The sequence below is a fragment of the Rhinopithecus bieti genome, unplaced genomic scaffold (genome assembly GCF_001698545.2).
Source record: "Rhinopithecus bieti isolate Rb0 unplaced genomic scaffold, ASM169854v2 scaffold_31787, whole genome shotgun sequence".
NCBI lineage: Eukaryota > Metazoa > Chordata > Mammalia > Primates > Cercopithecidae > Rhinopithecus > Rhinopithecus bieti.
Genome location: NW_016814655.1, coordinates 4129305 through 4143122, shown reverse-complemented (window position 1 = coordinate 4143122; position 13818 = coordinate 4129305). Strand labels below are relative to the sequence as shown.

At 47.0% G+C, this 13818-nt stretch overlaps 1 protein-coding gene across 1 annotated transcript; it reads left to right on the top strand.

Moving 5' to 3' along the window:
- Positions 1 to 1417: 1417 nt before the first annotated feature.
- INA (internexin neuronal intermediate filament protein alpha) lies at positions 1418 to 13138 on the top strand. Its single transcript, XM_017851650.1, is given in 6 exon segments — positions 1418 to 1478; positions 1481 to 1703; positions 1705 to 1834; positions 1836 to 2477; positions 10844 to 10968; positions 12452 to 13138. Coding segments are annotated over 6 exon segments (1491 nt in total). The 3' UTR covers positions 12762 to 13138.
- Positions 13139 to 13818: the final 680 nt, after the last annotated feature.

Here is a 13818-nt window from a genome sequence, read left to right as displayed (position 1 = left end):
TCAGTGGAGAATGGCAGGGACTGTGGTGAACACGAGAGCACACTTCTTATGCAAATGGCAAGGGCAACTCACCTCTGCCCACTGTGGGCATCCCAGCTCTTCCCGTTTTCAGAAGAAGCCAGAAATCCAATTTCTTTTCCGGTGAAATCTCCTGGTTTAAAACCTTTCGAGACAGACTATACTATATATATATATATATATATTTATATATTATAATATATATATTTTTTTTTTTTTTTTTTTTTTTTTGAGCGGAGTCTCGCTCTGTCGCCCAGGCTGGAGTGCAGGGGCCGATCTCAGCTCACTGCAAGCTCCGCCTCCTGGGTTCGCCATTCTCCTGCCTCAGCCTCCCGAGTAGCTGGGACTACAGGCGCCCCACCTCACCCGGCTAGTTTTGTATTTTTAGTAGAGACGGTTTCACCGTGTTCTCGAAACTCCTGACCTGGATCCGCCGTCTGGGCCTCCCAAAGTGCTGGGATTACAGGCTGAGCAACCGCGCCCGGCCGAAATATTTTATAAATATAACGCCTAAACACAAAAGTCTGCAGCCCCCTTTCCACCAGCTTGTGTCCTGGCCTGTGCATGCTTTAGTGGCCCTATCGATTGAGCCCCAGCCATTCAGTGCCTCTTGTTTCTCCAAGTCTGACCTCTTTTCCCCTCTCTACCGCTGCTTCTCCCCACTTCCCGCAGCTCGGTGCACTTCTTTACCCGATCTCCCCGCTCTCTTCTGGGGAGGCCCCCCCCCCACCCCCCTCTTGCCGAACATCTTCGCACGCAGAGCCTCCCCTGGATGCTGCAAGGGGCAGCTGGAGAGATGCTCTCTGACGTAAGCAACCCACCTTTCCTTGGACCCTGAGCCACCTGAGGGAGGGGACAATGGGGCCTCGCCCTGCGGGTCCCCCACTGGTAACTGGAAAAACACGGCCTCGCCCCTCTGGAATCCAGGATGAGGAGTGTGGTGTAGGGGACACCTTCCAGAAAACCTAATCTCCCAGTGGGTTAAAGAAGATAAGAGGGGACATGGTAAAGGGATGTGACAGAGCTGTGTGGTTTTCCGGATGGGAAACCTCAGTCATTTAGGCACCGCTCCGGCTCGAGTCACTTCCGAAGCAGTCGATTCTTGGGGAGAGGCTCTGCAGAAAAGGGTGACTCCGACGCAGACGGCCCTGTCCCCCGCTGCCCCCGGTCGTTCGCCGCGCAACTGCGGTAGTCACTGCGCCTCCCCGCCCCCACTCCTGGATGCCCCCCTTCCCTCTCCCTGCCCAGGACTCTGAGCAGGGAGCGTCCGCCCCCAACGCACCGCCCCAGCCCAGCGCCTTAAAAGCCGGAGCGCCCGCCCGCCGCGCGCTGCCAGCCGCACCTCTCCTTTCTTCTGAGCTCCCCGCCGAAGCCGCACGTCGGCCCGGATCCCGGCACCATGAGCTCGGCTCTGAGGCACTACTTGGCTCTCCTCTCCTACCGCAAGGTGTTCGGGGATGGCCTCGCCTGTCCGCCCGCTCTCCGGGGCCGGCGCGCGGGCGCTTCCGCTCGCAGTCGCTGTCCCGCAGCCATGTGGCCTCCTCGGCCGCCTGCTCCTCGCCTCGTCGCCTCGGCCTCGGCCTGGCTTCGCGGCCGCCGCGTCGATGGGCTGGGGGAAAACCCCCCCCCCCCCCCCCCTTGAGCCAGGGGCGGCGCGCACCAACGAGTACAAGGATCATCCGCACAACGAGAGGAGCAGCTGCAGGGCCTCAACGACCGCTTTGCCGGGTTCATCGAGAAGGTGCATCAGCTGGAAGACGCAGACCGCGCGCTTGGAGGCCGAGCTGGCGCGCCTGGACAGCGCCACGCCGAGCCGGTCGCGCGTCGGCGAGCTCTTCCAGCGCGAGCTTGCGCGACTGCGCGCGCAGCTGGTAGAGGCCAGCTCGGCGCGCGCGCCGCCCTGCTGAGCGCGACGGGGGCCGAGGAGGTGCAGCGGCTGCGGGACGCGCTGCGAGGAGGAGGCCGCGGCCGAGAGTGCCCTGAAGGCGCAGCAGCGCGACATGGACGGCGCCACGCTGGCCCGCCTGGACCTGGAAAAGAAGCTGGAGTCGCTGCTGAACGAGCTGGCCTTCGTGCGCCAGGTGCACGACGAGGAGGTAGCTGAGCTGCTGGCCACGCTTCAGGCATCGTCGCAGGCTGCGGCCGAGGTGGACGTGGCTGTGGCTAAACCAGATCTGACCTCGGCGCTGAGGGAGATCCGCGCCCAGTATGAGTCCCTGGCCGCTAAGAACCTGCAGTCCGCGGAAGAGTGGTACAAGTCCAAGTTCGCCAACCTGAACGAGCAGGCGGCGCGCAGCACGGAGGCCATCCGGGCCAGCCGCGAGGAGATCCACGAGTACCGGCGCCAGCTGCAGGCGCGCACCATCGAGATCGAGGGCCTGCGCGGGGCCAACGAGTCCTTGGAGAGGCAGATCCTGGAGCTGGAGGAGCGGCACAGTGCCGAGGTGGCTGGCTACCAGGTAAGGGCCGGGGCTGGGCTTGGGGAGGGGCGCCCTGCCCTCTCCCGCGCGTACCTGCTTCCTCTGGTAAAACTGGGCCCCAGGACTTAGGGGGAGGGCAAAAGAGAGAAAGGAAGAGCCCCGGCTGGAGGCACTGGTAAACAAAAAGCCCTGGAGTCTTTACTGTTAATTTTAGGGAATGCCCCTCATTTATGTCCCTGCCCCAGCCCTTCGAACAAATAAGCCCTTAAATTTATTTGAGGTTTGAAAACCAAACTCTGCCTGTCTGTCAGCAAGCGGGCCTACACACACTGGCGACCCGGAGAACAGTGCCCCACCCAAAGTAGGACTGAGCCCATCGGGGCAGGTTACGTGGGCGGGGCTGTCTCGGCTATCTGGCTTGTTTGGTTGACTTTGAAAGGCTTTCTGTGCGCCCTAGAAGATATTTATGGAGTATGGTCTACTTCAGGGTTGAAGGAAGAATGCGATACTGTACTGGGAAGAGTCCTATCCCATTTTCTTGACTTTCGCCCTCCAAAAAGTAGAGATTGGGAGCCAACAAGCTGAGCGATGCTTGAGCTAGTGGCATCCAACCTGCTCTACCCTCTTCCCCCAACACACACACGATTCCCTTGTCCACCAGCTGACATTTCCTCCTAAAGAAAGCGTTCGCCTATTGGCAAAATGTGAAAGGTCGGGGCGCTGTCCACGGTGCTGATCTCGAGTCCTTCCCATCTCGGAAATGATGTCTCTCCCGTCTCGTGTCCCAGTTATGAATCTCTAGACAATTAACTGCTTTGATTTTTTTTTCCTGCAACACCAACACATCAGTCTTGGCTACCTGCAATCAAAGGTCACCTCATAGACAACATCAATTTTGGCTTTCATGGATGGCTTAGCACTAAACAAAAACCATTTAATTTGCTCAGCAGCTATGAGGTCCCACTTCAAAATTCCTATTTTGTTAATATTTTTTTCATCGTAAGTGTATGTGATAAGTCACAGAGATGGTTTTTCTTTGTTCTAGTGTATGTATTTTTTTCCATCTTTCCCTGTCCTCTAAGCTTCTGTGAAGGTATTGATTGGCTATCTCTTCCCAACAAAGGCCACTGCATCTTCAGTTTTACTGTGTAAGACATTCTGGGATTATGACCGCAAAGGGCACAGAGGCAGGAGACAGGGTAAATGGAAGGTGTAGAAAAGAATTGAAATAGTGTGGTTCAGTTTCAAGGTACAATAAAAGCTCCTTTGAATGACAATAATTCAGAAACTTGCAATAATTCTAGCTGGGATTAAAGTTTACATTTGGTGAAATTAATAGGGCTTGGAACACAGGTAAAATAGAACCAAGAAAGGAATGAAATCTCAAAAGTAACATTTTAATCAGAAGCTAAAGAATTCTTACTGATCTGCAGGTATTTGCTGTTTGTTACAAATAACTTCCTTTGATGAAGGAAAAAAGCCTGCTTGAACTGTTTAGGTTAGTTTGGTATTGCATTATCATTCAAATAAGTACTTTCATCTCTGCTTCAAAATCCATAACTTGAACTTTTCATTATGTACCATAACCCCTGGATGGCCTGAATTAATCACATTTGGCTAATTGAGATTTCATTTTTCTTCTAGAAGCCTCCAAGGACGAGCTAGGTGGTCTTCTGTAGGGCTAGCCCAGTATTTCTACAAAAAAAGGATAACTTACTCAGGGCTGCCAGCTGAATTGGGCTTTTCCATGTTCTCTGTTTGCTTTTTATAGCCCATACATTCTAAGAGGTAGTGACAGTTTTGCCTGGCTTGTTTGCTGTAAAAGGCTTTCATCATTAGACAATGATGGTAGGGTCATCCAGACATGGTCTACAGGAAACAAACAAAAACAACAGAGAAACTGCAGTATCTGCAGTTCTGCGGTGCTGCCCCCATCAGCTTGAGCCTTTAGAGCCACAGAGGACCTGCTGATGGGAGTGGAAGAGGAGGTCAGACAACAGAGAACTGGTTCCCTAATCCTTGGGACCTAAGGCTAAGGTGGGGCTCAAGCCTTACCTGCAGATCCTAAAGGCCTGATGCCACAAGGGTGTCTCTGACTGTTCTAACAATCTTAGCAGTGCTGACCAAGGTGAAAAGCTTCCCTTTCTACAGTGAGAGTTAGCCATTGTTTTCTTGCCCTCTCATCTCATCCCCACCTTTCACTGCAGTAATGGGAGACTGTTCTTCTTCTGCTACAGAGATTAATGGTAGGGCCATTTTTCTTTTCAAACTTGACACCCTCTATGAAACACAGGAAGGCCCCATTAAAGTCACATCTTCTCTGCCTCAGAGAGCTGATAGCCTATTTGAGGAAAAAAACCTTACACTTTTGAAAGGGTAAAAAATGATTCAAGGTGACACAGTAAGTACACAATAGTGTATGAGAGAGTCTGAATCAGGCAAGAGAAGAGATCAGGAAGAGCTCAGGCTATTGTCTTCAAAAGCCAAATGCAACTCCCCTCTGCATAAAAAGCTGACGGGGTTTCCATTTCTGACATAGGGCAATTCTGGTGCCTACATAGCCACTTTGGCACCTTTAGAGTCCCAGTTCTGTTAAAGATGTCAAAAGACATTCTTGGCGGGTACTCGGGGTCTCAGACCTCCACTGTGGTCAGTCTTGGAAAGTTGAAGCTTTCCTTGAAAGACTTTGCTGAATGATCAAGATCACTGCAGGTTAATGCTCTCCAGGGAGACAAGCCAAGTCTGCTCTTTTCTCTCCATTATGAGATTGGAGTACAGCCTAATTAAATAGCAGAAAGGGGCTGGCCCCTTGGAGATTGGAGGTGACAGTGGCTGCATATAAATCCATAGCTTGATAGATCCATTTCTAAAATTAGCTACATTTGATCTTTTTAAGCTCTTCCACTTGGTTTTTGTTTCATTTTGTTTTGTTTGCCCCTCCCTATCTTACTGCATTACTGTCACCTGGGCTACCATGATAGCATCTTTATAGAAATACATTTAAACTAGTGGATCCTAAACCCAGTGACACTCTAAGGTCAGTTGGGGGCTTAAAAAAAATTATCAGGCCCACTCCCAAAGATATGGGTTCAGCAGTTCACAGGTAGGGCCCAGGAATATGCATTTTTCAATAAAAGTGCTGCATCCTGTTGGTCCTCAGACTGATTTTGGAGTACACTGATCTAAACTACTTCTTCCAGTAAAGTAGTTTACAGAGATACGTATAATGCAGGATTTTCGAGTGTGGTGGAGGAAAGAAAAAGATGGGGACAAAGGAAAGATAGGCAGGCGTGAGAATAAAGCACGCATGGTGAACCACAAATAAAAATCCTCTGTCCCCACTAAAGTTGATTATGCAGAGCAGTAATTCTAAATAGCCTCTTTCAATCAGATGTGGGGCATTCACTACTGCCCCCCTGACCCAGGGCCCCCCAAACGTGCTGAAATCCACAGCTCTGTCGTTCTTCTTCACCACTGCAGATGTTAGTGTGGCCAGTCATTTCTCTTACTCCACCCGGCATCCTTCCAACCATGGACACGATGCTCAGCGTTTGTCTTAGCTCCTCCAGGAGAGACCCCCCTGGAGCTGGGCGTGCCGCTCTCCCGTTCCCTCAGGCTAAGCCGGCAGCAGCTGCGTGGTTGGGGGAGGGGACAGACTGCAGCGCTCTGCTCAGATCTCGAGCTGGAGGCCATCTTTGGCAGGGCTTCTGAAGGGCAATGCAAGACTCAGCCTGATGTGGGGAGGAGAGCACAAACAAAGAGACCAGACATTGAAGAGCAATCAATGGTCAGCATACAGCACAGTTCCTTCTGAAAGGAGCAAAGTTGTGCTTTTCTCTACAGTGATCTGTAAAATAGATCTAAAATAGATCTATGAAATCTGCAACATAGAAGTTCAAGGAAATCTCATCTGTCTAGAGCTCAGCTCCCCAACCACCTCTTATTCAGAAAACACAGCTGTGAAACAACAATCATGTTTTAAGCAAGGACCTAATTAACCTGCTGATGAGACATATCATCTATCTCTAAGCCACACATTAGGAACTTGGCACCTATACTGCCTCCAGCCTATTCATTCTTAGCATGATTTCAAAATGCTTTTTTTATTTGGTTTCAAGACTGCAGCAAGTTGGAGAATGGGGACCACTGGAGTCAGGCATTGTTAAGAATGAGCAACAGCAGATCTGTTCATCTTTCAGAACAAAGAAAATCAATGAGTATCCATACTATTTCAAACACTGCACTTTGGGGCCATTTGGGGTAGAATTAAACAGCCTAATATACCTCAGTTGACCTAAAAGATGTCACCGAATTATTTTTAAAATTGATTATTATCATGACCCTTAATTACTGTGGAAGGTGGCATTATGTTTAATGTCCTGATTGTGAGTGGTATAAGCCACTTTAGAAAGGCTTTTTATTCAAAATTGTTATTAAAAAAAAAACTAGTGCTTTAAGGTATATGCCTCCAACTATCCAATATTAAAGTGTTGTTATACATTACTTTACTTTTCTTTGTTATCTAAGGGGTTGGTAATAATGAGGGCTTGTAATTAATTTGTCCATATCATCAAAAGGATAGAGGGCCACGTGGTATGATATTATCAAGAATAAAAATCACTAACATTTACTGAGTTCTTCCTGTGTGCCATGCTGTTCTAATGCCTACTAATTTAACAGATAATGGACTCATCATATGTTAATGTATATGTGAGATATATTAAAGTGAAATCCTAATTTGAGGATCTTAGAACACCTTAGAAAAAGAATAAACATTATAACTTTCTGTATGCAGAAGCAGAAGATTGGAAGGAACTAAAATGTAGAAAACAGGCTGATGTCCAATGGGTGTTAGTGGCAGAGCAAAAACTGCAACCCAAAGTTCCTGATGAAATCCTCCTCTTATCTTCATATAGCATTCCTCTTCCTTCTTTGCATAATCATATTTTCTTCCTTCTCCTTTTTCCCTCGCCCTAGACTCTTTTCCCTCTTACCACAGTAATATTGATTCTCTTGTCCCTAATATGTCAGTAGCAGAATTGATTGTAACCTCAAATAGGAACTATCAGGTAAAATTTCTTGGTAAAAATCTCTTTAAGACCTCATGATCTCTTAACACACTTTGAAATGTATGCATCACGGTCCAGTATAATGTGTATTTTTCCTACTGGCTGTCATTCCTTGCTCTGTACCCATCAGTCAATTGAGTCTCTTCTTTGCAGTATTCCTGTCAATATTTATAGAACAGGTAGGTGACAGGAATTTTAATTCTGCAAATTCTCTTGATTTGGAAATTTGTACCCCCTGATGTCTTAGCCCTACCTTTCACCATTGCTTTATCATTCACACACAAGGGGAGTTTCAAGGGCCTGTCAACACTTACTTTCTTGAGATTTCTGATATGTTTATCTGCATCACTGTTTCTTTTTTTTTTTTGAGATGGAGTTTTGCTCTTGTTGCCCAGGCTGGAGTGCAATGGCATGATCTTGACTCGCTGCAACCTCCGCCTCCCGGGTTCAAGTGATTCTCCTGCCTCAGCCTCCCGAGTAGCTGGGATTACAGGCACGTGCCACCACGCCCAACTAATTTTTGTATTTTTAGTAGAGACGGGGTTTCACCATGTTGGCCAGGATAGTCTCAATCTCTTGACCTCGCGATCTGCCTGCCTCGGCCTCCCAAAGGGCTGGGATTACAGACGTGAGCCACCGCGTCTGATCCTGCATCACTGTTTCTTAACCCCCAATCATTGTGTCCTTTTTTTTTTTTTTTTTTTTGAGACAGGGTCTTGCTCTGTCACCCAGACTGGAGTACAGTGGCACTATCATGGCTCACTGCAACCTCTGCCTACTGGGCTCAAGCAATTCTCCCACCTCAGCCTCAAGTGATTCGCCTGCCTCAGCCACCCAAAGTGCTGGGATTACAGGCATGAGCCACCGCGCCATGCCCTAGAGACATTTTCTTGTTATCGCAAATGGGAGAGGGAAGTATGTGCATCTGGCATCCAGCCAAGGATGCTACTAAATATCCTGCATTTCACAATAACAAATCATTAGCCAGCCCAAAACATCAATACTGCCAAAGTTGTAAAACTCTGTTTTAGAGGAAAGCAACAGAAAATAAACTAGTATAAACTAATAAATTGCTGGGGCCAGACGCTGTGGCTCAAGCCTGTAATCCCAGCACTTTGGGAGGCTGAGGCGGGTGGATCACAAGGATAGGGGTTCAAGTCTGGCCAACATGGTGACACCCCATCTCTACTAAAAATACAAAAATTAGCCAGGCGTGGTGGTGTGCACCTATAATCCCAGCTACTCGGGAGGCTGAGGCAGGAGAATTGTTTGAACCCAGGAGGCGGAGGTTGCAGTGAGCTGAGATTGCGCTACTGCACTCCAGCCTGGGTAACAGAGCAAGACTCCATCTCGGAAAAAAAAAAAAAAAAAAAAGAGGAAGATAATTTCATATAATGGTAAGAGCTAAGAGCAGGGTGGCTGCATTCAACTGAGTGCTTTTTTTCTAATTTGTTCTCCCATTGGGGGTATCTTTTTCTAATTTGCACAAGGTTCCTGCATGGGCCAGCAGCTGCTCTGGCTTAAAGTAAAATAAAGTGCTGGATTGGTCGAGGGTGAATACTTAAATTGGATGCAAAGGAAGACCTGTCTGAGGAGAGGACATTTATTTATTTGTTTATTTTTTTTGAGATGGAGTTTCACTCTTGTTGTCTAGGCTGGAGTGTAATGGCGCAATCTCGGCTCACTGCAACCTCCACCTCCCGTATTCAAGTGATTCTCCTGCCTCAGCCTGCCTAGTAGCTAGGATTATAGACATGCGCCACCACGCCCGGCTAATTTTTGTATTTTTAATAGAGATGGGGTTTCTCCATGTTGGTCTAGCTGGTCTCGAACTCTTGACCCCAGGTGATCTTCCCGCCTCAGCCTCCCAAAGTGCTGGGATTACAGGCATGAGCCATCGTGCCCGGCAGGAGAGGACATTTGAACTGAATCTTTTTTTTTTTTTGAGACAAAGTTTCACTCTTGTTGCCCAAGCTGGAGTGCAGTGGCATGATCTTGGCTCACTGCAACCTCTGCCTCCTGGATTTAAGCAATTCTCCTGCCTCAGCCTCCCAAGTAGCTGGGATTACAGGCACTTGCCACTGCACCCAGCTAATTTTTGTATTTTTAGTAGAGACGGGGTTTCTCCATGTTGGTCTGGCTGGTCCCGAACTCCCAACTCCAGGTGATTCTCCCGCCTCAGCCTCCAAAAGTGCTGGGATTACAGCTGTGAGCCACCAAGCCCAGGTGAACTGAATCTTCTATGACAAGGAGTTGGTCATGTAAAGACTGACATTTTAGATAGAGGACATAACAAGCCTAAAGATCCTGGGACAGCAATGAACTTGGTATAGTTAAGAAGCAAAATAAAAGACCATGCTGGGCATGGTGGCTCACACATGTAATCTAAGCACTTTAGGAGGTAAAGGCAGGAGTGTCTCTTGAGGCCGGGAGTTCGAAACCAGCCTGGACAACAAAATAAGACCTCATCTCTACAAAACAAAAATTGTTTTTAATTACCCAGGCATGGTAGTGCACACCTGTTAGTCCCAGCTGCTTGGGAAGGCTAAGGCAGGAAGATCGCTTGAGCCCAGGAGTTTGGAGGCTGCCAGTGAGCTGTGACCATACCACTGTACTCCAGCCTAGGCAACAGAGCAAGACCTTGTCTCAAAAAAAAAAAAAAAAAAATTCCTTCTGGCTGCTCAAGGACTATAAATATATAAATATAAAGCAATTTCTCTTCCATGCCTTGGTTTTTAAAAAATTCTGTGAGTATTTCTGCTTTCTCCTTACCTATACTGTAAAATGCTCTCAGTAAAGTGACTGATTAGCAGGCTTCTAGGAAATCATCAAAATGAATGGAGGCGGAGAGGTCTTGCTGGAAAGCTCTCTGTGCTTTCCACAGTTGGAATCTTCTGAATCTAAGCTGCTAAACTGAGGCTTTGGGTTTTGGAAAGCACATGCTACAACAGAGTTTTCTTTAGCAGCAATACAATAAGCAAGGGAGGGATGGAAAGTGTAAAAAAAAAAATCATCTCCATGTTCAGTTGAGAACTATATGCCTTGTGGCTATCCTGAAAAGGGCAGGTGTTCACTTGCCCTTTGGGTAAAAGTTCCCAGTCCTCACCATGAGTTCAAATCTCCTGGGGACCTTTATGAAAAAAATGCAAATGCTGGGACCCCACCCCAGAACCAGTGAATCTGGATCTGGGCTCAGGGACAGGCCTGGATATGAGCAAGTTATAAGTTCAGTAGGTGGTTTTAATGTGTAGTCAGGGTTGGGAATCCTTGCCTTCTGGAAATCCTGAGGAACTTCAGCTGGTTTGACCTAACTATTTTGGATATGTTACTTTTCAGGATAGCATTGGGCAGCTGGAGAATGATCTGAGGAACACCAAGAGTGAGATGGCACGCCACCTTCGGGAATACCAGGACTTGCTCAATGTCAAAATGGCTCTTGACATTGAGATAGCAGCTTACAGGTACTGCAAAGGGCCTGCTTACCCAAGTAAATCCAGTCACCTAGGGGCAATACTGCCCAAATAAGTGGGTCTAGTCTCTCTGGCTTCTGACTGGTGAGGGAGGGAAGAAGGGCATCACTGGCCCCTTTCAGCTGAGCTGACCGCTCCGTCCCTCTACTTAGATATAATCCAGCTCCATTTTACTCGTCCCAGAGTATTCTGTGTACCTCTGAAAGGATTTAAGGGGATAATGTGAGTATACAGAGGTTAAAATAGAAACCCATGAGACTTGTAACTTTAAAAATAGGGTTTGGGGCCAGGTGCGGTGGCTCACTCCTATAATCCCAGCACTTTGGGAGGCCGAGGTAGGTGGATCACTTGAGATCAGGAGTTCAAGACCAGCCTGGCCAGCATGGTGAAACCCCGTCTCTACTAAAAATACAAAAATTAGCCAGGCGTGGTGGCGCACACCTATAGTCCCAGTTACTGTGGAGGCTGAGGCAGGAGAATAGGTTGAACCTGGGAGATGAGGGTTGCAGTGAGCTGCGATCATGCCACTGCACTCCAGCCTGGGAGACAGTGAAACTCTATCTCAAAAAAAAAGATTAAAAAATTCTTAAGAGTTATGAGAAACATGGTTTGGGGGCCACTCTTTTATAGGACTCTTTCAGTCACACTGATAAAAATCTGTTATCTGAAATAGTGTCATTCACTGGCTTTTGTTATTGCTGGTTCTATTCCTTTTGTACTCTTTTTTTTTTTTTTTTTTGAGACAGAGTCTCGCTCTGCCGCCCAGGCTGGAGTGCAGTGGCCGGATCTCAGCTCACTGCAAGCTCCGCCTCCCGGGTTCACGCCATTCTCCTGCCTCAGCCTCCCGAGTAGCTGGGACTACAGGCGCCCGCCACCTCGCCCGGCTAATTTTTTGTATTTTTTAGTAGAGACGGGGTTTCACCGTGTTAGCCAGGATGGTCTCGATCTCCTGACCTCGTGATTCGCCCGTCTCGGTTTCCCAAAGTGCTGGGATTACAGGCTTGAGCCACCGCGCCTGGCCCTTTTGTACTCTTATACACTGAAAAAGTACAAATCTCTTGAATAAAGCAGTTTCTACCACCTTTGTGGACATCTCACCTCCTTATCCCTATTGCAGCTAAGGTGTTAATTAGGAAAATTACTTCTCCCTAGAGCTTTGTTGCTAGTTGCCAAAAATAGGTGTGATGTGACCAAGGGGAGTTGTAGGTTTTCCTCCTGGAATGTATTTGTGAATAGGATAGGTTTCCCTTTGACAATGCTTTAAACATAGCTGGTGCTGAAGGACTGTGTGTGCATGTGTATGCATGCGGTCCAACTCTTTGAGCTTTGAAATTAAATATTTGTTGGTTTCAATCTCATGAAGAAACTCCAAAGTCCTTTGGAATCTCTCTCAAATGGATCAGGACTGGGGAGTTGAGTTCTAGGGGGAAAAAGTTATTGACTTCCTAAGAGTTTTTCTCTGTTGGATTTACAGGAAACTGCTGGAAGGCGAGGAGACACGTTTTAGCACCAGTGGGTTAAGCATTTCGGGGCTGAATCCACTTCCCAATCCAAGTTATCTGCTCCCACCTAGAATCCTCAGTTCTGCAACCTCCAAAGTCTCATCCACTGGGCTATCACTTAAGAAAGAGGAGGAGGAGGAGGAGGCATCTAAGGTAGCCTCTAAGAAAACCTCCCAGATAGGGGAAAGTTTTGAAGAAATATTAGAGGAGACAGTGATATCTACTAAGAAAACTGAGAAATCAAATATAGAAGAAACCACCATTTCAAGCCAAAAAATATAATTCCATTGCTTCGAAAAAGCTTAATGCTTAAGAGGGAATGATATGCATTTGACTTGTTAAACAGCCTATTCCTGAACCATAACACCTGCCACCACTATAAAATATCTTCAAGGCTTCAGTCTTATATTTAGTATTGAAAACTTACCTTCTATAATAAGAAAACCACCCCTTAGACTGAAGTAAACTGCAGTCCTGGAGCAATCACAGATGAGTTATCTAAGAATATAGCTTTTTGACCTTCAGCTCACGCTTCACAGTGATTGATGATTCAGGTGCAGAGGAAGTACAAACTAAGGTGCTAAATCTGTGAATCAGTCGTCATTTGCCCTGTGAACTGAAATTACAACTATTCACGCTTAACCCAGCCATTACCCAGCCCTAAATAATCTTACTCTAGATACCTAAAACGTAAGCATCACTGCCAAGATAAATTAATGCCGTCCACCCACCCAATTCCACTCTGATGAACTTTCACAAATAATAGTGTTTTGTTTAATGGGACACCTTCCACCTCCCTCAATTCCACATATACTTTTCTTCCATGTAGGAAAACAATAGATCTAGTGTAGTATTGTGGGTCCCATGTAACACATTTTGGTTTTCTCAAAAGAAACATACGCCTATTTGCTCTCTTTGCTCAGTGGGGGTAAATTAGGATGCATGTTTGACCATGTCTATGATTCGCTGTAATTACTATATCCCTGCCCCATTTCATTCTTCTTTCAATTCTGCTAGGCTTAAAAAAAATGCAGCTGATGAATTTAAGCGGGTTTCCCCCAACATATAAAATAATGAAAAGAATCCCTAGGACTTTAGGCTTTCAACTTTACACAAATCAGTTTCAATTAGGATTAAAAAAACTATAAGGTATAGCCTGTTTTTTCACCTTTACTTAGAAGCACAGTAAATAGTATGATTTTCCAAACTGTGGTTGCTGATGAAGCTGACCTTAGATTTAGCTAGTATAAGCCTGTAGAGGTTAAGGTGGGGTGTTTCCTATGAGGTGGAAAAGCCAAGGTGTCATTTACGGCTGTCAGTTCATTACTGTGGTGATATA